Genomic DNA, 27,597 nt, shown 5'->3' on the forward strand with positions numbered 1-27,597 from the left:
CTGCCACTGACTGCAATGACCATCTGCTATAGCCGCATTGTCTGCAGTGTGTCCACTCCTCAGACAAGGAAGGGGAACCACGGTGAGACTCCAACCCCCAGGCCCTAACCGATACCCTAAAACTATTGTCTAGCCTCATTAATACGATAGCTATCTATCAAACCAAGGAGCTTGCCCAGTGGCTTAGTGGTAAATAATCTGCCTGCACTGCAGAACACTCAAGTTCAATCCCTGGGTTGGGAAGATCGCCTGGAAAAGGAAATGGCAGCCCATTCCAGTATTCTTGACTGGGAAATCCCATGGACAGAGGAGCCTGGTGGGTTTTAGCCTGTGGGGTCACAAAAGAATCCGATGCAACTTAGCGACTAACAACAAACTGTATCTCTAGCAGCTAAAGCCACACTAACTTCATTGAATGCTTTCAATTCTAACCAGCCACTAGCCATCACTCTCTGAAGTTGAGTTAGCTAGGCAAGAATTAAGGAGACGGGAGATCAGTATGTTCCTTTGCTCTTGGACACCAACACTTCAAACAGACTTTGTAGCTTCATGTACCACAGCACCTCAATTGAAACCTTTTTTCCAGCTTGTCTGTCATAATCTCTGATGGGAAGGGAGCATATAGTCCCAGGCTGGGAAGGGGAGGAGGGCTTGCAGCATTCTCTTATAGAGGAAAGAGCGCTATCTCACAATTTCTGCCTATCAATTTAGAAGCTGAGTGGTTCTGAATTCGAGTGTATTTTCTAAATTCCCAGCCCCTGCAGGTGAATTTGCCGTCTGCCGCTCCTTAGACAATCACTCCCATGTTCGTCATGGGGCCCTACTACTGGCCCTACTTGTCCTGCTGACCATCTTCTGCTGGACACCTTACTACCTTCTGGGTCTTTGGTACTGGTTCTCTCCCACCATGCTAACTGAAGTGCCTCCTAGCTTCAGCCACATCCTTTTCCTCTTTGGCCTCCTCAATGCTCCTCTGGATCCTCTCTTCTGTGGGGCCTTCACCTTTGGGCGCCAAAGACAGCATCAAGAACATAGTATAGACTCCTCCAGGGAAGGAGGTTCTGGAAGAGTGCCCCAACAGGAGATTCAAGCTCTTAGACAGATGGAAGTACAAACAAATGTAGCAACAAGAAAGGCAGGAGAGAAAAAAGAGACATCTCTATGATACCACTTGCCCAGGACAGCATATATAGGAACAGAATGAATGATTATTCCTTACTGTCATGAGAACATCTTACTTCTACCCTTGCTCTCTTAGCTTCAAAGAAAAAGAAATACTGAGCAGTGTCTCTATTTGACCCTGACACTGGAGACTGTATCTAACGTAGAAACTCACACAGAATTCAGTCCCTGGGAGAAATATCTTCACAGTGACCCACACTGCCTCACTGTAAATAGTACTCCAGAGCTTGCAATATTAGAAAAGGAAAGTAATTAGAAAACAAAAATTGTACATTTATTCATAATTCAAAAGAAACACTAAACAGTGTAACAGATTAAATATAAACACAGTGAGTTCCACCCCAGCTGTATTTCTCCAAGGTTGCATGGTCAAATGGAATCTCTGGAAAGAACACCTGAACAACAGAGGATGGGTCAGCGACGTCTCCGGTCTGGACTCCTGCTGCGTCTCCGACCACCTCTAGAAAGAAGGAAAAGGGGCAGGGTCCATGAGAGGAACATAATAATATGTCCTTATTCTGCTTTGCTCATATTCCTTCCACTAAGATAATGTTTTGCCCTCTGCACTTTACCTCCTCTTGCCCTTGGGTGGACCCCGAACAAAACACCAGTCCACGCTGATTGGCTGTCCCATCAAATCCTGGCCATTGAGTCCCTCCATAGCAGCCTGGGCCTCCTTGTATGTTTCATACTCAACTAGAGTATACCCCTAGAACAGGAAAAAAACAGATCATCAAAACTCCATCAAGCTCTTTTCTACTCAACTAGAAAAATCTATCAACCTTAAACAACAAATGCACGTCACATCCCTATTATACATACAACTTGTCTGTTTCTGCCTCTTTGCTATGTCTAACAATCAATTCCCAATCTCATTTTATTTCAACTCTTGGCCAACCACAGCCAACGTGGGAGAACTACCAATGCTGTCTAAGGGTTATGGATGAAGAGAAGCAATGGAGTATGGCTCAGGATACCTTTAGATATCCTGTACGTCTGTCCAGATTGAGGTGGATATTTTTTATTTCTCCATACTCTGCAAATTTATCATGGATGTCTTCTTCCGTGGCTTCCTCATGGACTCCAGTGACAAAGAGAATCCAACCTTCAACAGCTGTAGGTAGGGGAACAGAGGAAAGTTGTTTGAGCACAACAAACACTTCAGCGAGATCACATAAGTAGTGTGCGTGCAGGCTCCACAGAGATTGGTTAAGCGACCTCTGACTCCATGCCTACTGGGTTTTACTTCATTGGTCCCTAACTCTGTACAGACAGATCCCTACAGGTTCCATTTACTTACAGCGTTGTGGTCCGGGTTCATCGCCATCCTGCTCCACGCTGTCATAATCCTCACGCATCCGCGCTCGAGAACCCTCTTCTATTAGAAACACACAGCAGATCACCGGAAATCCCCCTTCTCCTACTGTTCACCGTAGGTCTGAATGGGGATTCCAAAACTCGTAGCTCTCTCCATTCGACCCCATTCCACCCACAAACACTCACCGGAGCCAAAGCCACGGCCCTTCCGTTTCTTCGCTTTTTCTTTTAGTTTGTGGATGCTCTCTGGAGCCCCAGAAGAAAAGGAATAAGTGAGAAAGGTAACAGTTGTTTACAATATTCTCTCTGCAAGACATTATCTAAAAGCACACCTCACCACCTCCAGGCTGTCCCTTCCCGGCCCGCCCCTCTTCCTCCCAAAGGGGGCGGAGTCTCCAACCAACAGAACCCGGTTCCCTGGCTCGTCCCTGGCTCGTATCCTCCCTACTGGGGACAAAGATTATATTTTCCTAAAACGTCCTTCTCTCGCACCTTCCCCGCTTCCCGCAGCCGCCTCCACTGTCCTCACCGTCCCCATCCTCATCCATGGCGAAATCCTCGCCCCCAGCCTCATGAAGATCAAGTACGTCCGCCATCTTTCCTTCCCTCCGACTCTCGTCCGTGCCGCTCAGGCACTTGGCTCCTCGGGAAACTGTCGCGGAGAGAAAAGGTCATCAATCAAGTTGACCAATCAAAAACTAACACTAGGTCCCGCCCTCTGCGCGGTAAAAATACGCAATGGAGGCGAGCCTAGTTAGGGACGATAACGGAAGTGTTACTGTAGCCATCTTGAGCGGGTCAAGAGCAGACCGCGGCGCCCGTGTGCGGCGAGGTAGGGGGTGGGTGGGGCTAGTGAGTTCCTCTTAACCAGAGCTTCGGACGTGACTGAGCGCCTAACACTAAGCAACGAAAAGTAACTACTGACGTGAAAAGTGAAAGTGTTAGTCGCTAAGTCGTGTCACTTCTTTGCGATCCCATGGGCTGTAGCCCGCCAGGCTCCTCTGTCCATGGAGTTCTCCAGGCAAGAATACTGGAAGGGGTTGCCATTTCCTTGTGAAGCCCAGCCAAATTTTTATTAGCGGGTTGCTTTTCGTCTCTTTTCTTTCCATACCAGGAACTGGAAGCTGAAGAAAGTTTTTTCTCTAAAAACTTGCAGGCCTGTACTGTACCGAAGAGCAGCCGGATCTCTGATGGAAGCATTAAAAAAAAAAGTTAAGTCAGCAATGCTACCTCAAAAAGCTGCGTCTGGAACGTACTGTTCAGTTCAGTTCAGTTCAGTCGCTCAGTCATGTCCGACTCTTTGCGACCCCATGAATCGCAGCACGCCAGGCCTCCGGGTCCATTACCAACTCCCGGAGTTAACTCAGACTCACGTCCATCGAGTCCGTGATGCCATCCAGCCATCTCATCCTCTCCTCCCCTTCTCCTCCTGCCCCCAATCCCTCCCAGCATCGGCTTTCTCTCAAGAAAATCAGCCGACCTGGTTTCCCGTGAAATACTATTGATGAGACACGTATCAACTTTTCTTTTTTTATTTAATAATGTCTCAGGAAATTCCCTGGCGGCTCTGCATTTTTACTTCGGGGGCCCCGTTCAGTTTATGGTGGGGGAACTAAAATCCTGCAAACCCGGGGTCACGCACCCGCCCCCCAAATTAAAAATAGTCTCTTAAATTCTACCCACTGCTTCTGGGAATTAAAAAGAAAAAGTGATTTTAAAGAAAACAGAGGCTTTAGCTTCTTTGAGGATAGTACAGATATTTCACGTTTAAAAACCCAGGAATTGAGGAAAAAGAATATTGCCCCCACATTTTGGAATCCGACATAGGCCTTAAAAAACAGTAGTGGATAAGTAGTCATTTATTAATTTTAAAATCAGTTGTGAATGCCTATATGTGTGTCTAATAGTAGAGGTGCTAGCAATACAAGGGGAAGTACAGCATCAACAATCACTTTATAATAATATTATGAAAGTGATCATTGCTATTACAAGGTACTACAGCAATACAAGTTTCTAATAGGACTGGAATTAAGGAGAGTGCATTTAAGGGAGGGCTTCCATTTAAACTGTGCTTGTAAGGCTGTTTTGCTTTCCAGGCAAAACAGTTGTATTGAAACTAAGATACATTAATCCATTCTCTACAGTACATAGTATGATCTTTAAAAAAAAAAGTCACATCTCTACTGAAATTCCCCTTACTTATTTTTGCACTTAGAATAAAATTCCGACTCACAGCCTGATCTGCCTATGTCTCCAGACTGTTTCACCACCATTCTTCCCTCTCACCTATTACTTTACTATACTTTTCTCAACTATGTTTACTCCCTATACTCAATTGTGTTGTACACTTTCTCATCTCTGGACATTTTGTAACTTTCTGCCCCTGATGAGCTTCCTCCAGCTTTTCACATGGCTGGTTCAACCCCATCCTGTAGGTCTCCCTGAAATCCTGCTGTCACTCAAAGGAGTCTTCTCTATTCTATCCTTCACTCTTATTTCCTTCACAGAACTTAAAATCAAATCTTGAATTACTTTGTTTACTTTCTAGTTTATTTACTGTCTTTCACATTGGCAGAGATTCTTATTTACAACTATATCCTCAAAGTTCAGACCAGTGCCTGATCCATAGCAGACAATTGCTAAATACATATCCAATGAATATCAGGAGGGCAAGAAATTTTTTATGCCTGATGCTGTCTAATTAGGAAACAAAGTTGGAAATATAGTTTAGGGTCAAACTGTATGTCATGCTAAAAATTTGGAACTTACCCTATAGGCAAGAACTTTTTTTAATTCAATATTTTAGTATTCATAATTTTTAACATTTGCAAGTAGCCCTCATACTATTTTTGACTTTTTTCCTTAAATAGACTGGCATTTTAAATTTATGTGCTCTGCTGTGCTTAGTTGCTCAGCCATGTCCACCTCTTTGCAACCCCATGGACTGTAGCCTGCCAGGCTCCTCTGTCCATGGAATTCTCCAGGCAAGAGTACTGGAGTGGGTTGCCATGCCCTCTTCCAGGGGATCTTCCCAACCCAGGAATTGAACCTGGGTCTTCCACATTGCAGGTAGGATTCTTTACCATTAAGCTATCAGGGAAGCCCCAAACAAATTTATACTGTTTAAATATCACTGCCATCAGTGGAGACCATATTTTTCTATTACAAATTCAGATAAAAGCATAACTAGTAAAAATGAAAAATGTTTGGCCATCTACCACCTAAAATCTTGTCAGATAATGCCAAGGGTTCACATATAAAACTGGGAAGTTCTGCTAAAGGTAAAGATAGCTAGATGATAGTTTAAGCAAGGGAGTGGTACAGGGATAAGTATTTTAGAAAGAAATCCGATAGTAATGTAGAGGACATGAAGAATGAAGGTAGAGATAATTGCAGTGGTCCAGCCCTGAGATGCTAAAGGAATGAACCAATTCAGTAGATATGGACAAAACAGATTAGAAGTTTATATAGGGGTAAACTCAACAGTAAGTGATTGACTAGATGATGGCAAAGAGGAATTGAAGGATCTCAAGGAGAATTGAAGTTCTAGCTTAGATTCCTAGGCAGTAATTTCAGTAACGTGGGGAGTCAAAGAGGAGCATGTATGGAGAAATGGGTTTTATTTTAGATAAGTAAGTTCAAAGATCTTGTGTCATTCAGGTTGTAATGTGCAATGTGTGGAAATACAGATGTAAAAGCTCAAAAGAAGTTGGGGTGGAAGGAACAGGTTTGAGAACTGTGTGTATGATAGAGTTTAAGCCACCACAGTGGGTGTGACTGCTAGTGGAAAAGGGCAGAACTTGAGGAGAAAGGGTCAAGAACCAAATTCAGGCTCCTCAAATTTCTGGAGAAGGGGAGGCAGATGCCTTCTCCCAGCAGTACAATCTTATTTCTTCCACCCTAAAAACACTAAGAAAAGTTCTTTTTTGAACTTTTTTTAAGAGGGTCATTTTAGAACTTCTCTGATACATGGGTCTCAAGAAAGAGTCGATATGGCTCACTAGACAAAAATCTATTTTTAATTATATAAAATTATACATATAAAATACATAGAGAGTACTAAAAAGGTAAGTAAAAATTTAACACCAAAAGTGGACATATCAGGGAACAATTTTTCTCCAAGTTCTTTGGGACCTTACTGGTTGGTATTTGAGAAAAATAATCAAGGAGATGCAAAGACAAGTTCTTTCCATAATTCACACCCCTTCCCAGAGAAATCAGCAAAGGAGAAATGAGGGTTTGTGATTTCTGGATTATAAACATAAATACAAACTGAATAGACACACCTATTATTTAAAAGCAGTGAGCCTCTGCTCCAACCTTACATGTGTTTCATGGAATACAGAGATGGGGCTTGGAGAATTCAAGGAAATCCCTTTCAAGTACTAATACAACTGTTGTTAGATTCCTTACCTCTGATCCCATATATACTGGTCACTAAGATGATTTCAAAAGCAAGAAAGCAGACTTTCATCTTTTCCCTATCTGATCCAAATGTGCAAATTGTAGCCTGTTTCCTAACCTATTTCTAAAAGCAAAGTGTATAACTGTTAAACGGAAAGTGTAATTACAGGAATATTAAATTTCCCAAACTCAGTTTAGGAAGTGCACTGAGCTATAATAAAGTATAAAGGTGATTACAGAAACAAGAAGAAAATATATCTTAGAGAGATGTACAAAAAATTCTCCCAAAGGGGAATGCTTTAGCTATACTCCAGATCATCTTTCTCCTATTTTACCCAGAAAAGAGGTAAGGGAAGAGAATAGTATTCATATTAAAAACATAAGTAGCTGATCATTGATTCTTTTTCCCTTCCTGAAATTTCTCATGGTTCCTATTAGGAAGTGCCATTATGCCAAAGTATCTTCTAATTTTCCTGATCAGCTCATGCTCTAATAATCATTGTGGAGGAAAAGGAAAGAAAAGAGGAACACCAATGTGAATCTAGTTATATACATCTAAGGTCATAAACAGTAGCCACTTCATGGGAGTAGGAGGAACATAGCCCTCACCAAATTGGACAGATGTTTCCAAAAACCAAAATGATGGGAGGAGGTTTTTAAGAAAGGGAAATATGTTTTACCTTCTACCAATCTTTGCAGCAGAAAGATCTATAGACAGGGTTTAACTAAGCTTGGTGAGCAGGGGAGGAGGAGTGAAAAGAGAATATTGAAAGATAACTTCAACCCTTACCCATTCAATAGATTCTGGTATGGTATGGCATCTATGCCCCAGAAGCAAAACAGGTGATAAACCCCTGCAGGCTGTGTTTATAATTCCTCTCTTCTTCCTGGGAAGTTTCTCAGCAATGATTTTAAAATTAAGAAACCACCAGCTCTCCACTTCCCTTTCAAATAATAAAGTGAGGAAGCCCTAAAATGAAGTACTGTTTGGAGGCAGAAGAGAAGTAAGGTGGTAGAGTGGTGTGGTGTAGGTTGTGAAATAACCTAGTTGCTGAGGGAACAACTTGGTACCAAGTAGGCCCAGCTCAAGATGAAACCAAAGCCAAAGCTTTCATTTGCATGCTCTGTTTGGTCCAAGAGAAAGTAGGAATGAAGGTAAGGCTGGGGCTCACAGTCCTTATTCAAGCTCCTTGTTATTTTAAAAGGAGACATGAACACCTAGTAAGTCATTTTGTGCAACTGAAATGACTACACAGAGTTACTGGCAGTGTAAGAGCCCACAAAGCTCTGAAGACAGCCTGCTCTTCTTGTAAAGCAGTGTGGATATGTTTCAAAAGCAACTACATCCAAAAACTAGAAGTAAGAAAAGGGATATCTTAGCAAATAGGAATCTAGGTGTAGAATTTATACATACACACATATATATATCTATATTTTAAAGTATAAAATTGAGAAAGTATGTACAGAAATCACACTACGTCTTAGAAAGGACATATAAAAAACGGGCCTGGAGATGATGCGAGCATGTGGGTAGATGCCTAGCAGTTGGAGGAATGCATATTGCCCAACTGCCCAGCAGCCAGCATGAGAATATCTTTCTTCTCCTTGTGGAAGCGCAGCTCCTTGCCTGCCAGCCGGGCTTCATCCAGCTCCCGCTCAGTAGAGGCCAGCTCTCTAGACAGTGCCCCTGGCACACTCTGCTCCCGGCTCACCCAGTCCAATGCCATTTGGTGGCGAATATCATCATCTAGGGCTCGGTGTGAATAATGAGCCAACACTTCCTGGAGGGGGAGAGGAATGTGAAAGTCATGGACAAAGTAAAGGTTCATTCCTCATTAACCCAACTGGGACTAGGAACTCTCAGCCTTTGAGTCCTAACCAAAGTCAGCACTGGTGTCCCCTGAGGAGAGTCTTACAGGAAAACCTCCTGGTGGGAGAAGCAAGGCGAGTAAAAGAATCACAGTTAAGATTATAGGAATGAAGTGGACACTTTACGTAAGCTTTTCAAGACTCACAACCTGGTAGGCCTGCTTATTTATAACACAACAGCCACCTCAAAACAGCCCTTCTGCCAGTCTCCCCTCATCCACAGGAACTCTTACCTGCCGAGAGCACTGTCTTTCCCTCATGGCCTTAAGGCTGCCATTCCAGTGCAGCAGCTGAAAAACTGTCATTAGCTCCTGGAGGAAGAAAATATGAAGTGCCAGGACAGTGGTATATGGAGGTTGCATAAGAATTAAATATGGGGTGGGGAGTACTTCCCTGGTGGTCCAGTGGTTAACAATCTGCCTTGCAATGCCGGGGATGCAGGTTCAATCCCTGGTCAGGGAACTAAGATCCCACATGCAACAGAGCAACTAAGCCTGGTCACCACAACTAGAGAGTCCACGCACCCCAACAAAAGATCCTACATGACATAATGAAAATCCGGCATGGTGCAACTAAGACCTGAGGCACCCAAATACACAATTAAATGTTGATTGTTTTTTAAATAATTAAATGGGGAAACTTTCACAAAATGTATTTGTGGGAGCATGCCTTATACCAACTCTGATATGTCCTTGGGACCTTGGGGGAAGGAAGATGTTTATATTTTGAAAAATATTCTATAACCTTTTCTCCTTTCCTTTCCAACTGAGTCTTAGTATGAGGCATGTGTGTGTGTATGTGTGTGTCTGTGTGTGTGTGTGTACAGTCTAATCCATGTTGTTAGAGCTAGGGAAGTAGGTGGAATAGTATAGTACCTGAAATTCCAACATTGACTTGCCCTTGTTGGATTCCAACATAAATCGAAAAGCACCAATCCCTGTATTGGGGTTGTCAGCTTCCTCCCTGTTGCCCTGGTAACAGAGGAAAAGAAAAGACAATAGATTTTCAGTCAGGATTATCACCTCGAGCAGCACTGTCCAGGAGAAATATAATGCAAGTCATGTGTTTAATTTAGTTGCCATATTACAGTAAAAACAAATAGTATTAATTTTAATAGCATATTTTATTTAACCTAATATACTTTAAATATTATGTCAACTATAATTAGTATAAAATTTATTAATGAAACATTGCTTTCCTTATGCTAAGTTTTCAAAATTTGGTGTCTGTTTCATCTTACAGCATATCTCAATTCAAGTGCTCAATAGCTACATGTGGCTAGCGGCTATTCTGCTGCTCAGCGCAATCCTAGAGGCCTCTGGAGCCATCACACATTATAACTTAAGTGATAGAGACAAGCCAATCTGATTTTCCCTATTTTAGAAAAGGGAGAGCACTGAAACATAGAGGAGAGTCTTGATTTAGCTAAAATAACAGAGTGAGTTCAGCATATAAGACTGGACTAACCTAGAGGACAATTAGCAAATGCATTTTAAAGAGTGACTGTAAAAATCATAAGCATGGCAAATTCTGGGTAGCAGTTTGGCCTCCTGGACATTTGCCTCGTGTGTCTTCTACTGGCAACATGACCCTGCCAGGGTCGAGTTAAGATACATTGACCTACCTGTAAGCCTAGAGTGTATGAAAAACAATACAGTATAGAAGTTAAGAGCATGGACTGGACTACTCTTATGGTCTTGGTGAAGTCATTTAACCTCTCTGTTCCCCAGCTACCTTATTGGTAAAATGAGGATAATCAAAGATCTATCTTACAGGATTATTTTAAGGATTACAGATATTCTTTTAAAACTTTAAATTAAAAAAAGATAAATTTAGTCTACCAATTCTAAGCATATCATGTAGGTGCATTATCATATTGGACCTGGTATCCAGTTACACAATCCAAATCCATTCTGGTACAGGCTCTGGTTTGTGCTATTTGGTTGGTGGTTTCGTATTATTGAAGATAATTCTAGCTCCAGGGTCTTGCAGGGACTTCCAAAATGAAGGCATCTCCTGGTTTACTAGTGATCCTTTTTGTCACCCTGATCTAGAAACATTAGGCCAGGAGACTACTGGGAACACAGGGATCCAGCTTTCTCCTCTTGCTTCCTAAGAGGTTTCCTGCTCTTTCTAGCCATTTCCACACATACATCCCCAAACTCCCAAGATATGAACTTTATTCTGCTCTTTTTGAGCAAAGGGATCAGGTGGAGGTCAGGAGCCAATTAAGTTATATCCAAATTCAGTTTATTGTGGGATACTTTATCATGGGGTTTTACTGTATATGTATCACACCTTAAATAATGTCAGGCACTTAGTAAGCATACCATAAGTGCTAGTTTATTATCATTCTTCGCTTTCACTGTGCTAGAATCAACAAGAAGTCAGAACTACTCAAAATCAACCCACTTTGTTTTGTGGCTCATGAGAAATAATGATGTCATGCGTGGTTAAATCTTTGTGGTGAAACAAAGATCATAAAATTTGGATTTAGAAGTGAAAATCTAGAGGAAGGGAGGGAAAAGGTGGTGATTTTCATTATTAGCATTTAGGGCTCTGAAGCAAGCATCTTCGTTCTTATCTAGAATTGTTCACTGCAATACCTTATTCCGTGCCTCCATGATACAGCACAGAACAGCTACCAGCAGAGGCTGCGGGGCAGAGGAGTCCATCTGCCTCATGCCTTTCTCAGTTCCCCTGAGAGTTGAGGGGATCAGTATCATGGCACATCTGTAAACTATCTGGAGTATACCAAATGGCATGACCCAACATTGGCAAGTTCCATCTCATAGGATACTTCTATACCTAACAAGGTTATAAATGAACTCCATTTATTCAATAAACATTTAATCACAGAACACTTGATTAGTGATAGGAACATCAGAATATAATTGGAAAGGAATTAGAATTAATTTAATTTAATCTTCTTATTTTACAAATGAGGAAATTCAAAACCACAGAGGCTAGGTGATTTGTCAAAAGACAGAATGTAGTGTCAGATTCAGGACTTTTAAAGGACAAAAGTTAAAAGCAAAAAATGGGGACATCACTCTTTACCCATGGCTAAGACCAAATGAAAATTATTTTTTTTGGAGAAGGGGAATTCCCTGGGATATTAATGAGACATCCACTAAGTTCTCAATTTGAGGTTAATAAAAAAAAAAGAATAGTGGCACGAAAATAATAATAGTTTACATTTCTTAAACACTTTGTAGCAGATACTGCGGGTGACCTACCCAATGTCTATTTCCTTCCATACTACAGGGCCTATGCATCTCCCAATTACCTCAGGGAAGAGTGATTTTATCCTAACTCCAAGTGGGTAAACCCTAATCTCCTTTGCCTGTAACTGATTTGGGCATGGGTGATAGAGGGAAGGTCTGCTGGAGAGCCTCTGGGAATAGAGTCCTTACTACTAAGGAGATACTAGAAAAGATGGTCTCTTTCTGTCTCTGAATGTAGTTTTCTCTGTATTTGACAAATGGAACTCTGTCTCTGTCTTGTACCCTGAGGGGAGTCAGCCCAAGGGCAAAGCCAATATCTAGAAGATGGCTGAGTGGAAAGATGGAAAGAATTTTGGCCAGTAGATGATACTCTTTTCTTTTTTTCCTCCAGATTAGAAGTCTGTTTTGATGCTTCCCTCATGGCTCAGTGCTAAAGAATCCGCCTGCCAATACAGAAGACACAGGTTTGATCCCTGATCCGGGACGATCCCACATGCCACAAAGCAACAAAGCACAACTATTGAGACTGTGCTCTAGAGCCTGGGAGCTGCAACTACTGAAGCCCAGCTCTCCCTAGAGACTGTACTCTGCAACAAGAGAAAACACCCCAGGGGGAAGCCCACACACCATAACCAGAGAGTAGCCCCTACTCACTGCAACTAGAGAAAAGCCTGCGTAGCAACAAAGAGCCAGCACAGCCAAAAGTAAATAAATAAATAAATAAAAATGGCTTTAAAGCCTGCTTTGGACTTCCCTGGTGGTCCAGGTGTTGAGAATCTGCTAGCCAGTGCAGGGGCTCAGTTCGATCACTGGTCCAGGAAGATCCCACATGCCAAGGAGCAACTAAGCCTGTGCTCCACAACCACTGAGGCCCATATGCTCTAGGGCCCATGTACCATAACTACTGAGCTAACCTGCCAAGAGCCCATGCGCCACAACTAGAGAGTAGCCCAGACTTGCCACAACTACAGAAAGCCTGTGCACAACAATGAAGACCTGGTACAGACCAAAAAAACCCGTCTGCTTCATTCAGATCTGGTGACCAAGACTCCCAGACAGCTATTTTGCAGGAAATTTTGCACCTGAGTATCTCCCCACTTCAACCTCCCCAGAGTGTGCTCCTACAGATGGGACAACAGAACTTGTCCTTTATGTCAAAATGGGACTGGTCTTCAGGCTTGAAGTCCAGGTTGGAGCTGCTGTCCTAAATGATGACCTTCTTAATCCATGGAATCATCCAGTCCTGGAATCTGCCCTACTTCTAGACTTCTTATCATGTTAGGTAATAAATTTCCTTCCTTTATTTATTAAGTCAATTTGAAGTGAGATTTTTCTATTATTTGCATCCAAAGGCACCTAAACAGATAGCATGTGCTAAATGCTGGAACATAATCTCTTTTATCCAAGAATCCTATGTGAAAGGTATAACTGTTATCCTATTTTACAGATGAGGAAACTGGAAAAGACTAACTTGTTCAAAGTCACATAACAAGTAGAAGCAAAATTTCAAAATAAATTCAGAGCCCATGCTCATAAGCACTGTTTTCTATAATCCAAATTGTTTCATTTTATGATGTCAATACATTAGATGATTTAAGACTGAAAAACGTGCTTTAACTGATTTGATTAATATAAAATGTTTTATTCCCTGCAGACACTGCTTGACAGGGTAATAGGAGAAAAACAGATGGGTCCTAGGTAACAGAAGGATTATGAGTCAAAGTGTTCAACACTAATCTCTGAAACAGATAAGTGAAGCAGTTTAGTATATGTAATTACATCTTAAATGTAAAGAAAACAGAAACAGAAAATTGATCTGACTTTATCTCCCTATCAATGGTCTTTTGAGAGGAAGGATGAAAGCAGTGCTAATTTTAAAGATGTACCTCTAAGCTAGAAAAGTTTGTAAGCTGACTTGGGTTCTAGTCTTGGTTCTACCATCTACAAGCTATATTACTTTAGGCAAAACTTCACTTCTGTGTTTATAATTTCCTCATCTGTAAAGGAGGGGTATCAATAGTACTTATACCTCATAGGGAGGGCTTCCCTCAAAGCTCAGTTGGTAAAGAATCTGCCTGCAATGCAGGAGACCCAGGTTCATTTCCTGGGCTGGGAAGATGCCCTGGGAAGGAAATGGCAACCGACTCCAGTATTCTTGCCTGGAGGATCCCATGGGCAAAGGAGCCTGGCAGGCTACAGTCCACCAGGTCGCAAGAATCAGACACAACTTAGCGATTAAACCACCACCACCACCATACCTCATAGGACTGTTGTGAAGATGAAATGAGATAAACTACATATAAATCCCCTAGAATAGTCCCTGGTACAAAATAAGTACTCAGTAGTTAACCATTTGCTATGGTTATCATCATTGTCATTATCATTTGAAAGAAAAGATGTTCTTTTTAAAGAGAGTAAATAAATTATCCTCCACATTCCTAGAAACATGAAAAGATAAGACACTTATACTGTAACATGTTCTTTATTAACAAGATGAAGTAATGGAGGCAGGAAACAAGTGACAATAAAAACAGTTGTATAAAAAAAGAGTGAAGGAAAAAGGGAGTAAGGTCTTAAACCAAAATTGGGAAAAGTGAAATTCTGGTTCAATTTTTATTTTATAATATCTCTAAAAGTCCATACATCTTGAAATAAATATTTCTAGATACCAGAGGCATAATGAAAGAGACAAAATAACAAAGACATACACAGATTTAGAGACTGAAGCATTTGGAGCATGTAATACAAAAGACTGACAGAAAATAAACAGAACAGAAATTTAGACAGGAAAGAAAACTAAGAATTCATGCCCTGTTTCCTAGTAATACACAAGATTTCACAATCAGCCAATTCTCCCATCCCCCACTCTCCTCCTTTCCAACTCCAAGTAACTTACATTGAAAGATGCCAGGGCCTCAGAGACACTCTTCTCAATGAACTCATCAGTGATTCTTCTGGAAGGATGTTCATTAAACACAGAGTTCATTAGTGCAATCTTTGCAGCACTCCGCCGGGCTTCAGCTTTTGTGGGACAAAACTAGGCAGTAAACAGAGAAAATATGTGTATATGTGTATCTGAGAGAGAGGAAGGAAGAAGCGGAGGGAAACACTTGGCACAGACAACACTTGGATACTCTTAGCAAAAGTCAGTTTGTTCTACACACCTTCCAAAGTTTTTATTGTAAAATGGTCGGGGCACTTGGAAGCATAAGTTTGATTCAACATCCTGGAGTCATTAAGGAACTGGAGACAGCTGTAGCTCATACCACATTGAAGGCAGGATGGAGAAGATTGCTGAAGTCAGCATATAATCACTGGATACGAAAAGTACCTCTGTTTAAGCTGTCAACCGAATTAATTACTCAAAAGCCAGATTCTGGCCAGTCTGTTAGAAATCTGTATCGTGTACTCTTATTCTGTAGACGAGATGGGCAAGATTTTTTTTTATCCCTCTAGATAACCTAAGATTAGAACAAAGCTGTATCTAGGCTGCTTCTGCAGAGGAGCCCTCTAGTCTCTATCCGAAGGACCCATTTAGGATTCTTGGACTTTACCCTTAGCTATGTGCAGGCAGTTTCCCCACTAATGCAATGAGCCAGGGAACTATCCCTGAATGGAGTCTAAGGTCTGAGGAAGGATTTTATAGTCTCTCCTCCACCCCCTCCTAGTGGAGGCAAAGAGAAGAGAGGTAGCTAGGGAAAGGAAAGCTGACTCGAGGAAAACAAGAATAAATTAAAAATTAACTCATGTTTTTACACTGTATCCAACATATGTATCAAAAAGAAAGTCTGATTTTCAAAAGTCTTGAATCACTCAACTTCAGATCCCTGCTGCTGCTGCTAAGTGGCTTCAGTCGTGTCCAACTCTGTGTGACCCCATAGACGGCAGCCCACCAGGCTCCCACGTCCCTGGGATTCTCCAGGCAAGAATACTGGAGTGGGTTGCCATCCCTAGCCACCTTTAAAATTCATTTTTACTGGCTGTTTCAAAGGCCTCTGTGGCCTTTGTCATTTATGATTAGGATTAGAGTAAAGAACGTGATGTAATTTTTAAAAGTAGACCAGATTATGTTTGCTACTTAGCCATCCTTAATTTCAGTAATTCCCAATTTCTTTTGGCTGACAGGTCTCTCTGAGACAACATATGGAGTTTGGTACATTAACCCTACAGCTTCTTGCTCATGCAGTTTCTGTTTCCGCTTCTCTCACTATTTATTAGTCTGCTGCCCATGCTACTGTATGGTGCTCTTTCCAAAAAATCATCTATGAAGAAAACCAGCAGGAGAAATCTCACCTGCCAAAGTGGATATAAAAGATATAAGCTAAAAGAGGCCAAGAGAGATAATTCTACTCTTTCAGGAAATAACAGAAATTGAATGCCCCAGTTTGGAGCATCCTGGAGAAAGGAAAGGCTACCCACTCCAGTATTCTGCCCTGGAGAATTCCATGGACTATTGTCTATGGGGTCTCAAAGAGTTGGACACGACTGAGTGACTTCCACTCACTTGTGTCATCACCATAAGATTATTAAATCTTTATTCAACGATATGATGAGGTAGGAGAAGGAAGGAAAGATCTTATTTTCTAGAAGGAAAAGATAAACATTAGTTATCCTGGGCACATATTTATTTCTCTGAAATGGCTGGGGTTCTGAGAGAAACATTTAGTCACCCGATTTGAAATGAAGCTCCCTTTGGACAGTTTCTATTTGAAACTGCAACTGAGCTACAATGGCACTCATTCGTGCAACAGATTTATTGAATGTCTATTCTGTGCTGGGCACTGAGTTGGACGGTAGAGATTTAAAACTGAATAAGAAAGAAGACAGAAGACAGACACTGTCTCTGCCACCATAGAGCATAGTCCACTAGGAGAGAGAAACACTCAATAACGATATGTTGTGGTAAGTAATCTGACAGGGGAAGTTCAAGGTGCTATGGAAGCACACAGCAGAGGGTATAACTTTGTCTAAGGGTTATTCAAGCCATACGGAAAACAGAGCAAAAGTGTCTAGTCTCCTCCCTAAATTCCTATTCAGGCTCTAAGTTGACATTTCAGGAAGCTACTTTCCTGTCTACAATGTGAAAAATTCATCTTTGATGATAATATTCACACTGGTCAAATTTCTTGTTACCCTACAATAGCATCAACTCTTTTCATCATCATATACAAGTCTTTTATATAATTGTAGAATGTTAGTACCAGAAATACTGGCTAGAAATAATCTACTCTGTCTCCTTCATGTTATAGATGGAGAAACCAAGGCCCATAGAAATTATTTGACTTGCCCTGCTAGCAGTCAGGGGAATGAGAATTTGGATCTGCTAACTCTTAGATGAATACTATTTCCACCATACATAGTCCTTCTCCTTTGATTTCTTAGAGAACTCAAACACTGCTTTCCTTGGCCACAGCCTATGAAGAAGTAGTGCGGGCGATGGATATTATCCTATGTCCTCAAAAAGAAAGAGCAGGAACCTGGAAGCCAGATCAGAACACGAGTTAGGTGCCAGTAGTTTGCTTCTCTTTCAGCTTTCAAAAATTCAAACCCATTTGACAAAAACAACAAAATCCTATAAAGCAATTATCTTTCAATTAAAAAATAAATAAATTTAAAAAAACTCAAACCCAGTGGTGGAGGGCATGACAACCCACTCCAGTATTCTTATCTGGAGAATCCCATGAATAGCAGAGCTTGTCAGGCTCCATAGGATCTCAAAGAGTCAGGCACGATTGACGCGACTTAGCGCACATACTAAAAAGAAAAGCATGCTACCAAGGTTGTTTTCTGATCAAATGAGCCTCAGATACTCATTAGAATGATTTACCCAGAACTGGTCCAAGTCCTCAAATAGGTGACTTTGGACCGAGATTTAATGACCAAAGTGATAGAGAAAGCCACCACTAGCACCTACGGATTTATCTCTGCTACATTTGCCCCCCAGCTCTTACCTGGAAACTCCCAAAGCAACTTCCCCCAGGCAGGGTGACATAACAGACATAGGGAGGACTGTTGGCGGGAACCATCTCATAAACCACTAGGGCCCCATTCTTCAAGTCAGCCCCTCGTGACTGTTTCATCTGCCAGAATTCCTGAAGTGCCTCCACCACATTCACTATAAAAAGAGAAGTAGTTCAGTTCAGCAATAAGAATGCTTCCACATGGTGCTCTGCTTCAATACACTATCCGTAACCCGTACTTACGTTAAGAGACTACTCCTTCCTAGATCCCCACCTATCACCATTTAAAAGCATTTAAATCAATAAGCCAAGGCTGTAATTGAGTTCATTTGTATAGGAAGACCAGAATATACTTCCCTCACCTCTCTAGTTCACATTTTGGTTAGTCTTAGACACCAAAAGAGAATAGCATAAATATTGGAGGCCAGAGTTTCCAAGGTCAGCATACCATTACTACCTGACGAAGTACAAGTAGATTATTCCACAATTAGTCAGCTGGCTAAGAATAAATAAATATTACACTGACAAGGTAGTATTTAAGCTCGGATATGAGTATCACTAGGCGAAAAGGTCAGAGAAAAGTGCTCTGAACAGAAGAAATAGCATGGACAATGGCTCTGTAGCAGCAGGAAGTACAATGAGTAAGGGGACTAGTATGGCCAGAAAAGAGACAGTGAGGGGTAATATAATGCAAGATGAGGTTGCAAGAGAAAAAAAAAAAAAAGCCAGGGCCAGATCAGGTCAGATGTGATGGGTCATGTTAGAATATTGGCTTTATCCTGGAGCAATGGGAAGCTACTGAAGGGTTTTTAAATGGATGGCAGGATAAAATCAGTTTGCCTTTGGAAAGGATCTCTTTGACTCTAGAGTGCCAAAATTTCAAATGACTTTAACTAAAAGCCTCATAGCAATAAATGATCACACACATTCACCAATATCTTCCATGACCACTCTCCACTCTTTGTTACAACAAGGACTTGTTAATTCTACTATATTATGTGAGTTAAGGTCTGACAAGGAGAAGACACCAAGATGAGTCAGACATGCAAGAAATTTGTTGGGGAGGAAGAAGGAGAAGGGAGAGCCTTCAGACCAGGTTCACGGTCTGACACCTGTGGAAGAAGAGAGGCAAGGCAGGAAGTGTGGATATGAGAGTCTCAGACTGCAGCACAGTTCCAAGAAAGGTCTGGCCAGGTACTCAAACCAGAGGAATCCCACATCTCAGGATGTGCCTGAGTTAGCACCCCTGCTGCGCTCAGTCACTGACAGAGCAGCCAACAGGGTGTATGGCCTCAATGCAAACCTGGTGATGAACTCAGAGGGGACAGCAGTTTAAGGCTGTCAGTCAATTATGCTCCCTGCAGCACCAGATATTAACCAGCACATTTTCATGGCTGCCACCTACACACTGAGCAAATGTTGAGCACTCAATAGATGCACAGCTCTATTCCAGACATTAGAGATGCCAAGACGAGTAACACATGTTTCTTGCCATGAAGGTGTTCAAAATGGACAATAATAACTTATCTTACTGCTCTGCAACTGAAGCAAGTGCTCCATGTACCAACCAGGGTTTGAAAAGCAGCATAAGCTCTTAACTAATACCCTATATTTAACTGACTTTTTAAAATGTTCATTCTTCCATTAAAACACAGCATGAAAAGGAAACTTTCTCTTTCCCACCCTTAGTTTTAGCAGGGACTCTTCAAAGGTCATTGCTGCCCAGAAAGCTTAGCCACCTTTGTTCTTTTCATTGAGATCTTTTCAGGCTCAGTTCCCTCTTTGAGGCAATCTAGCACAATGTGCTGGGTGACAGGTCCTATGACATGCAAACAACAAGGAGAATACTGAAATAAAGAGGAAGGGGAGAAGACTGCTATAATGGGGAAGGTCCTATTAAAAAGCACATGACCATTCTCTATCCAGTTAAATCCCTTTTGGCATAGAGTATAGGGCTTAAAAAAAAAAATTACTCAAAGCCAAATGAAATAGGGAGTCTTATTTCAGAAATGTGAGTATGAAATGAGAAACTGGGCAAATGATCAGGGAAAAAGGCAATGAATTGTGATCTGCATTTGAAAATGCTCATAAGTGTTAGTTGCTCAGTTGTGTCCAGCCCTTTGCGATCCCGTGGACTGTAGCCCACCAGGCTCCTCTGTCCATGAAATTCTCCAGGCAAGAATATTGAAATCTTCCCTGCCATTTCCTTCTCTAGGGCATCTTCCCTGGCTAGGAATCAAACCTGGGTCTCCGGCATCGCAAGCAGATTCTTTACCGTCTGAACCACCAGGGAAGCCCACAAGGCCCATTCATTTCTAGAGCTAAAAGGGACTTGAGAGGTTATCTAGTCTATCTCAGGCTAAGGAAGGGTAAGTGATTTGTTGAGGTCACACAGCTGTAGCAGAACCTGATGCCAATGTTTTTTCCAACTTGGGAATCTTAACCCAGGGTCCAAAATCCACTCGGTGGTTGAACTTCATAGGGGTTCACAAGACCTTCAAAACTCTAAGTAAAATTAAGCATGTCTCTGTGTGTGCGTGTGTGTGCATGTGCATGGTAGGAGAATGCTCATAGTTTTTATCAGATTTTCAGTGACAAACCATGGATATAATGGCTTGCATAAGGATGGCTAAAGGTCAGTGAGGTAGAAGGGTGGCAATTACTGAGACATACACATCTGACAGCTACAATTGGTATTTGGAGGTCACTGATAGATTCTGGGCTAAAAGGGACAGGAAAGACCAAGGTAGTGAGGAATATTTAAGTGCTTGTACCATAATTTTGAACAAAACATGAAAGAGAATACTTTTGGTTTTTCCCCTAGGAGATAAAATATTAGATGAATGTCTAAGTGGTAAGAGAGAGTGCACACACACCAGAGTAAAAATACTAAAACAACACATGAAACTATAATAAAAAATTTTATAAAAATAAACAATTTTATAGTGGGGCAGCATGGATAAATAGATAATGAAATTAAGTGAGTGAGAAGGTTCTCTCTGATCATACAAGATGGTAAGAACAGTGTCAGTCAGTCAGTTAGTCAGTTCAGTCGCTCAGTCGTGTCCGACTCTTTGCAACCCCATGAATCTCAGTACACCAGGCCTCCCTGTCCATTACCAGCTCCTGGAGTTCACTCAAACTCATGTCCATTGGGTTGGTGATGCCATCCAGCCATCTCATCCTCTGTTGTCCCCTTCTCCTCCTGTCCCCAATCCCTCCCAGCATCAGAGTCTTTTCCAATGAGTCAACTCTTCGCATGAGGTGGCCAAAATATTGGAGTTTCAGCTATAGCATCAGTCCTTCCAATGAACACCCAGGACTGATCTCCTTTAGGATGGACTGGTTGGATCTCCTTGTAGTCCAAGGGACTCTCAAGAGTCTTCTCCAACACCACAGTTCAAAAGCATCAAATCTTCAGCGCTCAGCTTTCTTCACAGTCCAACTCTCACATCCATACAAGACTACTGGAAAAACCATAGCCTTGACTAGACGGACCTTTGTTGGCAAAGTGATGTCTCTGCCTTTGAATATGCTATCTAGGTTGGTCATAACTTTCCTTCCAAGGAGTAAGTGTCTTTTAATTTCATGACTACAATCACCATCTGCAGTGATTTTGGAGCCCCCCAAAATAAAGTCTGACACTGCTTCCACTGTTTCCCCATCTATTTCCCATGAAGTGATGGGACCAGATGCCATGATCTTCGTTTTCTGAATGTTGAGCTTTAAGCCAACTTTTTCACTCTCCTCTTTCACTTTCATCAAGAGGCTCTTTAGCTCCTCTTCACTTTCTGCCATAAGGGTGGTGTCATCTGCATATCTGAGGTTATTGATATTTCTCCTGGCAATCTTGATTCCAGCTTGTGCTTCTTCCAGCCCAGCGTTTCTCATGATGTACTCTGCATAGAAGTTAAGTAAGCAGGGTGACAATATACAGCCTTGATGTACTCCTTTTCCTATTTGGAACCAGTCTGTTGTTCCACGTCCACTTCTAACTGTTGCTTCCTGACCTGCATATAGGTTTCTCAAGAGGCAGGTCAGGTGGTCTGGTATTCCCATCTCTTTCAGAATTTTCCACAGTTTATTGTGATCCACACAGTCAAAGGCTTTGGCATAGTCAATAAAGCAGAAATAGACGTTTTTCTGGAACTCTCTTGCTTTTTCCATGATCCAGCAGATGTTGGCAATTTGATCTCTGGTTCCTCTGCCTTTTCTAAAGCCACCTTGAACATCTGGAAGTTCACAGATCACTTCCATGGTGAAGCCTGGCTTGGAGAATTTTGAGCATTACTTTACTAGTGTGTGAGATGAGTACAATTGTGCAGTAGTTTGAGCATTCTTTGGCACTGCCTTTCTTTGGGATTGGAATGAAAACAGACCTTTTCCAGCCCTGTGGCCACTGCTGAGTTTTCCAAATTTGCTTACATATTGAGTGCAGCACTTTTACAGCATCATCTTTTAGGATTTGAAATAGCTCAACTGGAATTCCATCACCTCCACTAGCTTTGTTTGTAGTGATGCTTTCTAAGGCCCACTTGACTTTACATTCCAGGATGTCTGGCTCTAGGTGAGTGATCACACCATCGTGATTATCTTGGTTGTGAAGAGCTTTTTTGTACAGTTCTTCTGTGTATTCTTGCCACCTCTTCTTAATATCCTCTGCTTCTGTTAGGTCCATACCATTTCTGTCCTTTATCGAGCCCATCTTTGCATGAAATGTTCCCTTGGTATCTCTAATTTTCTTGAAGTGATCTCTAGTCTTTCCCATTCTGTTGTTTTCCTCTATTTCTTTGCATTGATCGCTGAGGAAGGCTTTCTTATCTCTCCTTGCTATTCTTTGGAACTCTGCATTCAGATGCTTATATCTTTCCTTTTCTCCTTTGCTTTTTGCTTCTCTTCTTTTCACAGCTATTTGTAAGAATAGTGTGACCTGGCTTAATTCATGTTACTATGAAGATAGGGAAACTGGTTAACAATATTTCATCTGACTTCCTATTTCAGTTTGTAGAAGGTACCCCTGAATAGCCCACACTGCACAGTCTCCAGAAGGGAGGGACTGAAAAGTGACAGTGACTTTGGGAGAGGACTATGGTAAGTGGAATTATGCACCCTGCCAAGGGGTTCGTGTCCTAATCCTTGGAACCTGTGAATGTTACCTTATGTGGCAAAGATTTTGCAGATGTGATTAAGTTAGAGATCTGAGATGGAGAAATTATCATGGATTACCTTGGTGGGTCCTAAATGTAATCCCAGGGGTCCTTAGGGAAGGAGACTTGATGAAAAACAGAAGAGGAGAAAGCAGCAGGAACATGGAGGCAGGGATTAGAATGATGCTGTCACAAACCAGGGAATTCTGGTAGCACCAGAAGCTGGAAGAGGCAAAGAAACAGATTCCCCCCTAGAGCCTCTGGAGGGAACACAGGCCTGATGTGACACCTTGACTGTGGCCCAATGATACTGATTTTTAACTTCTGGGCTTTAGAACTATGAGAGAATAAATTTCTTCTGTTTTAAGCTAAGTGTGATAATTTGTTAGAGCAGCCACAGGAAACGAATACAGGGTCTAATCCTACATTTCAAACATTGGAAATATCCAGACCAATCATTTCATTAATAACTACATTGTCACTTAGAACAAAGAAGCTGTCTGTGATTCTGAGGAAAAGGAACAACTAAACAGAAAATACCACATAAGATTCATTTGTTCAACCTAGTGGAGTAGCTGGGCTGAATTTCCAATCATGTAACTATATGTGATATAAAAGGATAGCAATAATTTTATTTATTTGGCTGCAGAGGATCTTTAGTTGCAGCATGTGGGAATCTAGTTCCCTGACCAGGGATCAAAACCTGGTTCCCTGCATTAGAAGTGAGAAGTCTTAGCCACCAGGAAAGTCCCATAGGACAGCAATAATTTTTTAAAAATAGGTTTGAAGAGGGTAACACAGAAGTTACAGAACAAGGAAAGCAACTTGGTTGTTCAGGCAATTGCGCCAGCTTAGAGATTACCAGCTGTGAGTCATTAGAAGAAGGGGTCTATGCCATGTGGAAAGGGGGTAAATGAAATGGTAATGCTAACAGCACCTATCAAATGCACAGCTTTCAAAGCATTTCCACATGCATAATAATAGCAACCACCCATTAAGTACTAACTAGCTGCTGGATGCATTCATTTAATCCACACAGAACTATTAAGATAGGCATTGTAATACCCACTGAACAAATGGTGAACAAATTTGGAAACAGACCACGGTGGTAGAACCAGAATTTAGAACCAATGTTTGTTTGCCTCCCAAACCAGTCCTCTTTCTGCTGTACTGTCCTGTTTTATTGCATCATTAATTCTCACATATGCTCTATAAAGTGGACTCTGAGCGCCATGAAGATAGGGACTGAGTTTCTTGTTCACCCCGGTGATCAATAAATATTCATTAACTGAATGAATGGAAAAGGTGAGGCCTAGAGAGAGAAAGTAATTTATCCAAGATTAAAAGTGAAGTACAGTGAAGTTGCTCAGTCATGTCCGACTCTTTATGACTCCATGGACTGTAGCCCACCAGGCTCCTCCATCCATGGAATTTTCTAGGCAAGAGTACTGGAGTGGGTTGCCATATCCAAGATTACACAGCCACTATTTGACAGGGCCAGATTCTGATTCCAAATCCTGTGCACTAAACTGATTAAGATCCTACAGCATACTGAGCTAGGTGTGCATCTTGAGTGGGGACTGCAGGGAGAGATACAGGACAAATAAGTGAGATAACAGAAGAATCTAGTGCTGAGAGCCTACAGGAGTGAAGGTAAATCTAAAGACCATGCCTGGAAAAGGTGAATTTGGAGCAGTCAGGAGGAAGATGAAAGATCTGAATTGAAGATAATCGAGTAAAGCATTGCTGGATTGAGGACTGGTCTGGGCAAAGACTAAAGTAAATTTTATGCAGGGGAATAGAGCCAGCCCCCAAATATCATGCCATCAGTCACAAGGGTGTGTGGACACAGGCCAGTGGCAGTTTTGCCTATTAATTGAAACAGAGTAAGTGATTCCATGTGGTGAAAGTCTTCTGAGCCAAATCGGCAGAGATTCTGCTTGCCTGAAGCTGAACTATCTGCCAAACTTTCCCAAAGTACTGGCTGGACACCCAGACTGGAAATGAGAAACTGAAAAATAATGAGGACTGTGGTGGGAGGTAGGCAAGCTGGAGGACTGAACTGCTAGAGAGTCTGAATGCTAACCAGTTGCTCTTTGTCAGTATAATTCCCTTGTACTCTCACCCTCATCCTTTCTAAGGAAATGAAAAAGTTTTTACAGGATGCTCAGTTTAAACCATAGCCTCTTGAGGTAACACAGACAAAAAAAAAAAAACTCACTCCTCTACAATTTTAATAAACACCTATAAGATTCTAGGAAGAAGGCTTCAGATTTAGGGTTGCTATTCCTATGCTCAGAAGCAAAGACCTTCCTTTGGTCTCAATTTAAAAGAGGCATGAAGTAACAGGACAATAGCTAATGGCAATTTCATTGCCCTGTTAAATCCAGGTGTTAAACTAGAAAAAAACAATTAAATTCCCTCATGATGAATTTCAAGATAATATGCATCTGTATTCCCAGCATCTAGGAGAGTGCCAGCCTCTTGGTAGCAGTTTAAAATGTTAAAGAACAAAGGGAAACTGATGGGAAATGTATCATTGTGCAAATAAAGCAAAATGGATCTTAAAATGTTTTTATAGGAATCATTGGTTTTATACTGTTAGGATTTAACAGTGAGAGAAAATATGTATTCTTTCCAAAGAAATGAACCAATAAGCTTGAGAGGATATTTATCATTTTTAAAGTACACATTATATCTGTCAGGTGCAATATATCATTTATTGAGACAATAATCCCAAAGGAAATCAAAGCTCAGTGAAGTTAAGTCTCTTCCACAGAGACATAGCTGGCAAGTGACAGAGATTTAATCTGGGATTTAATCCAGACTTGTCTGACTCCAAAGCCTTTGTGTATGCTCCTCTCACTGCACTTTCTCAGGAAGAAAAAAAAAGTCATTACGAGAAAGCCCTGCAACCTCTCTCTGTCCTAAAGAGACAAACTAGAAAGAGACACAGTCACTTCCAGGTCAAGCAGGACTTAACCATGCAGAGAAAAGTGATGTCTCAGAAATTTCAGACCTGAATTCTGTACCCCACATCCCTTACTATATATTTCTTTTTACACTATAAATCTTGGAACTCAAACGCATGATATCCTGCACTGGTTAAACACAAACAACAAAGAAAATCCTCATATCCCCCTTTTCAGAAACCTGGGAAATTAGGCATGTTTAAGATGAAGATTTCTAAAGGAAATAGGGTTTCTGTCTGGCTCATTTCCACTGAATTTAACATTGAGAGAGCCAAGACCTGGGATTTATCCTCAGTTCCTGGGCAAGGGCCAGGAAAACAGAGCCAGACAGACAGAGAGGCTGGAATTGTGAGGCTCCATACTTAAAAAGACACCGAAGCAGGGCACTAAGTCACAGGAAGCTGGCAGGGGTCCAAATTTAAAAGCACAATTTACAGGTGACTTGTGAAAGCCCTGCCTAATTCCCCAGTAAATCTGAAGTTGCACTGGAAATCTCAGAGTGACATAAGTAAGAAAAGAATTTAAAAGTCAAGGTTAAGGAGATAGAGTAAATTAGCCGGAGCCCAGGAATTGCTGAGATCACAGAAGAAAGACTGAGAGGATGTGGCTGAGAAATGTCTTGGTTCTGAGATAAAGGATAGGATCCCACACAATGGGGACTGGTCTGTAAAGGCAGAGAGATGTTAAAGCACTAAGCTACAGGAGAAAGTCAATTTCTAAAGAGGAAAAGATTGGGAAGAAAAGAAGGCTACATCTGTAAAAACGGGTCCCTGGAGAATATAGTAGTAACTCAATAAAGGGGAGGGGTGAGAGGCTTAAACGTGTGTATGAATATGCGCGTCTGTGCGTGTGCATGTCTCTCTGTGTGTAGCCCTGAAGGAAACTCCCCAAAAGGAAATGCATGTGAGGGCTCTGAGCCAGGAAAAGCGATCCAGAGGACTGTGGGAGCAAAGCTCCCTTACAGAGAGGGTGTCCCGGAGGAGGCCAGACCCCGCAGACTCACCTCGGCCATAGCCCTGCGTGTGTTTGGCGAAGCTTCTCACCACGGCCTCCACGGCCTCCCGCAGTACCACAGGGCTGCCTGCGGCGCCGGGGGGCAGCGGCAGCCCGGCGGCCCCGGACAGAAGCAGAGGCGGCGGGGGCGGTGCGGGGGGCGGCGGGGCCGGCGGGGGGCCCGCTGGGGGTGTGGCGGTGGCAGCCGCGGCCCCAGTCACTCCGGGCCGAAGCGCTCGCAGAGTGCCCCTCCCGCTCGTGCCCACTCCAGGCTGCAGTCGCTGCGCTCGCAAGGTCTCCATCCCAGCCGCTAGTGGAGTAGCGGCCCGGAGCCTGCCAGCCTGGCGAGCTAACGGTCCCAGCCGCCCCCGCCAGCGAGCGCCCAGGGACTGAAGGAGGTGCTGGAGCCCAGCCGTCAGTCAAACGGGGGCGGGGACGAGCCAAGTCCTATGCCAATCACCAGAGATGGGGCGGGAGCTGGCCTGCTGCCCCTCCACCATAGGCAAATTATTGAGGGCGGAGGTTC

The 27,597-nt window shown here is 42.2% G+C and overlaps 1 protein-coding gene across 4 annotated transcripts; it reads right to left on the reverse strand.

Moving 5' to 3' along the window:
• Positions 1 to 1,434: 1,434 nt before the first annotated feature.
• On the reverse strand, positions 1,435 to 27,458 carry LOC138447227 (RNA-binding protein 8A). Of its 4 annotated transcripts, none has more exons than XM_069602845.1 (12): positions 27,082 to 27,458; positions 17,951 to 18,114; positions 14,896 to 15,036; positions 9,648 to 9,743; positions 9,006 to 9,083; positions 8,531 to 8,684; positions 3,029 to 3,151; positions 2,686 to 2,745; positions 2,483 to 2,560; positions 2,160 to 2,296; positions 1,755 to 1,891; positions 1,435 to 1,642 (listed from the first exon to the last, which is right to left on the reverse strand). In XM_069602845.1, the coding sequence occupies exons 1-12, from the start codon at positions 27,371 to 27,373 to the stop codon at positions 1,597 to 1,599; spliced, it is 1,506 nt and encodes a 501-aa protein (XP_069458946.1). In that variant the 5' UTR covers positions 27,374 to 27,458; the 3' UTR covers positions 1,435 to 1,596. The 4 variants fall into 4 exon arrangements, with proteins under 4 accessions (XP_069458946.1, XP_069458936.1, XP_069458957.1 ...); XM_069602835.1 differs by having other exon boundaries at positions 2,483 to 2,557; positions 27,082 to 27,456; XM_069602856.1 differs by lacking the exons at positions 8,531 to 8,684; positions 9,006 to 9,083; positions 9,648 to 9,743; ... (1 more) ...; positions 17,951 to 18,114; positions 27,082 to 27,458 and adding an exon at positions 3,425 to 4,800.
• Between the last annotated feature and the right edge of the window lie 139 nt (positions 27,459 to 27,597).

Source organism: Ovis canadensis, chromosome 1 (assembly GCF_042477335.2).
Source record: "Ovis canadensis isolate MfBH-ARS-UI-01 breed Bighorn chromosome 1, ARS-UI_OviCan_v2, whole genome shotgun sequence".
Taxonomy (NCBI): Eukaryota; Metazoa; Chordata; class Mammalia; order Artiodactyla; family Bovidae; genus Ovis; species Ovis canadensis.

Coding starts and splice junctions, on each gene's coding strand:
- LOC138447227 (XM_069602845.1), bottom strand. CDS start 27,373: ATGGAGACCTTGCGAGCGCAGCGACTGCAGCCTGGAGTGGGCACGAGC. Junction 8,685..9,005: donor AAAGACAGTGCTCTCGGCAG/GTAAGAGTTCCT, acceptor CTCCCCCTCCAG/GAAGTGTTGGCTCATTATTC. Junction 1,892..2,159: donor GACGTACAGGATATCTAAAG/GTATCCTGAGCC, acceptor TTCCTGTTCTAG/GGGTATACTCTAGTTGAGTA.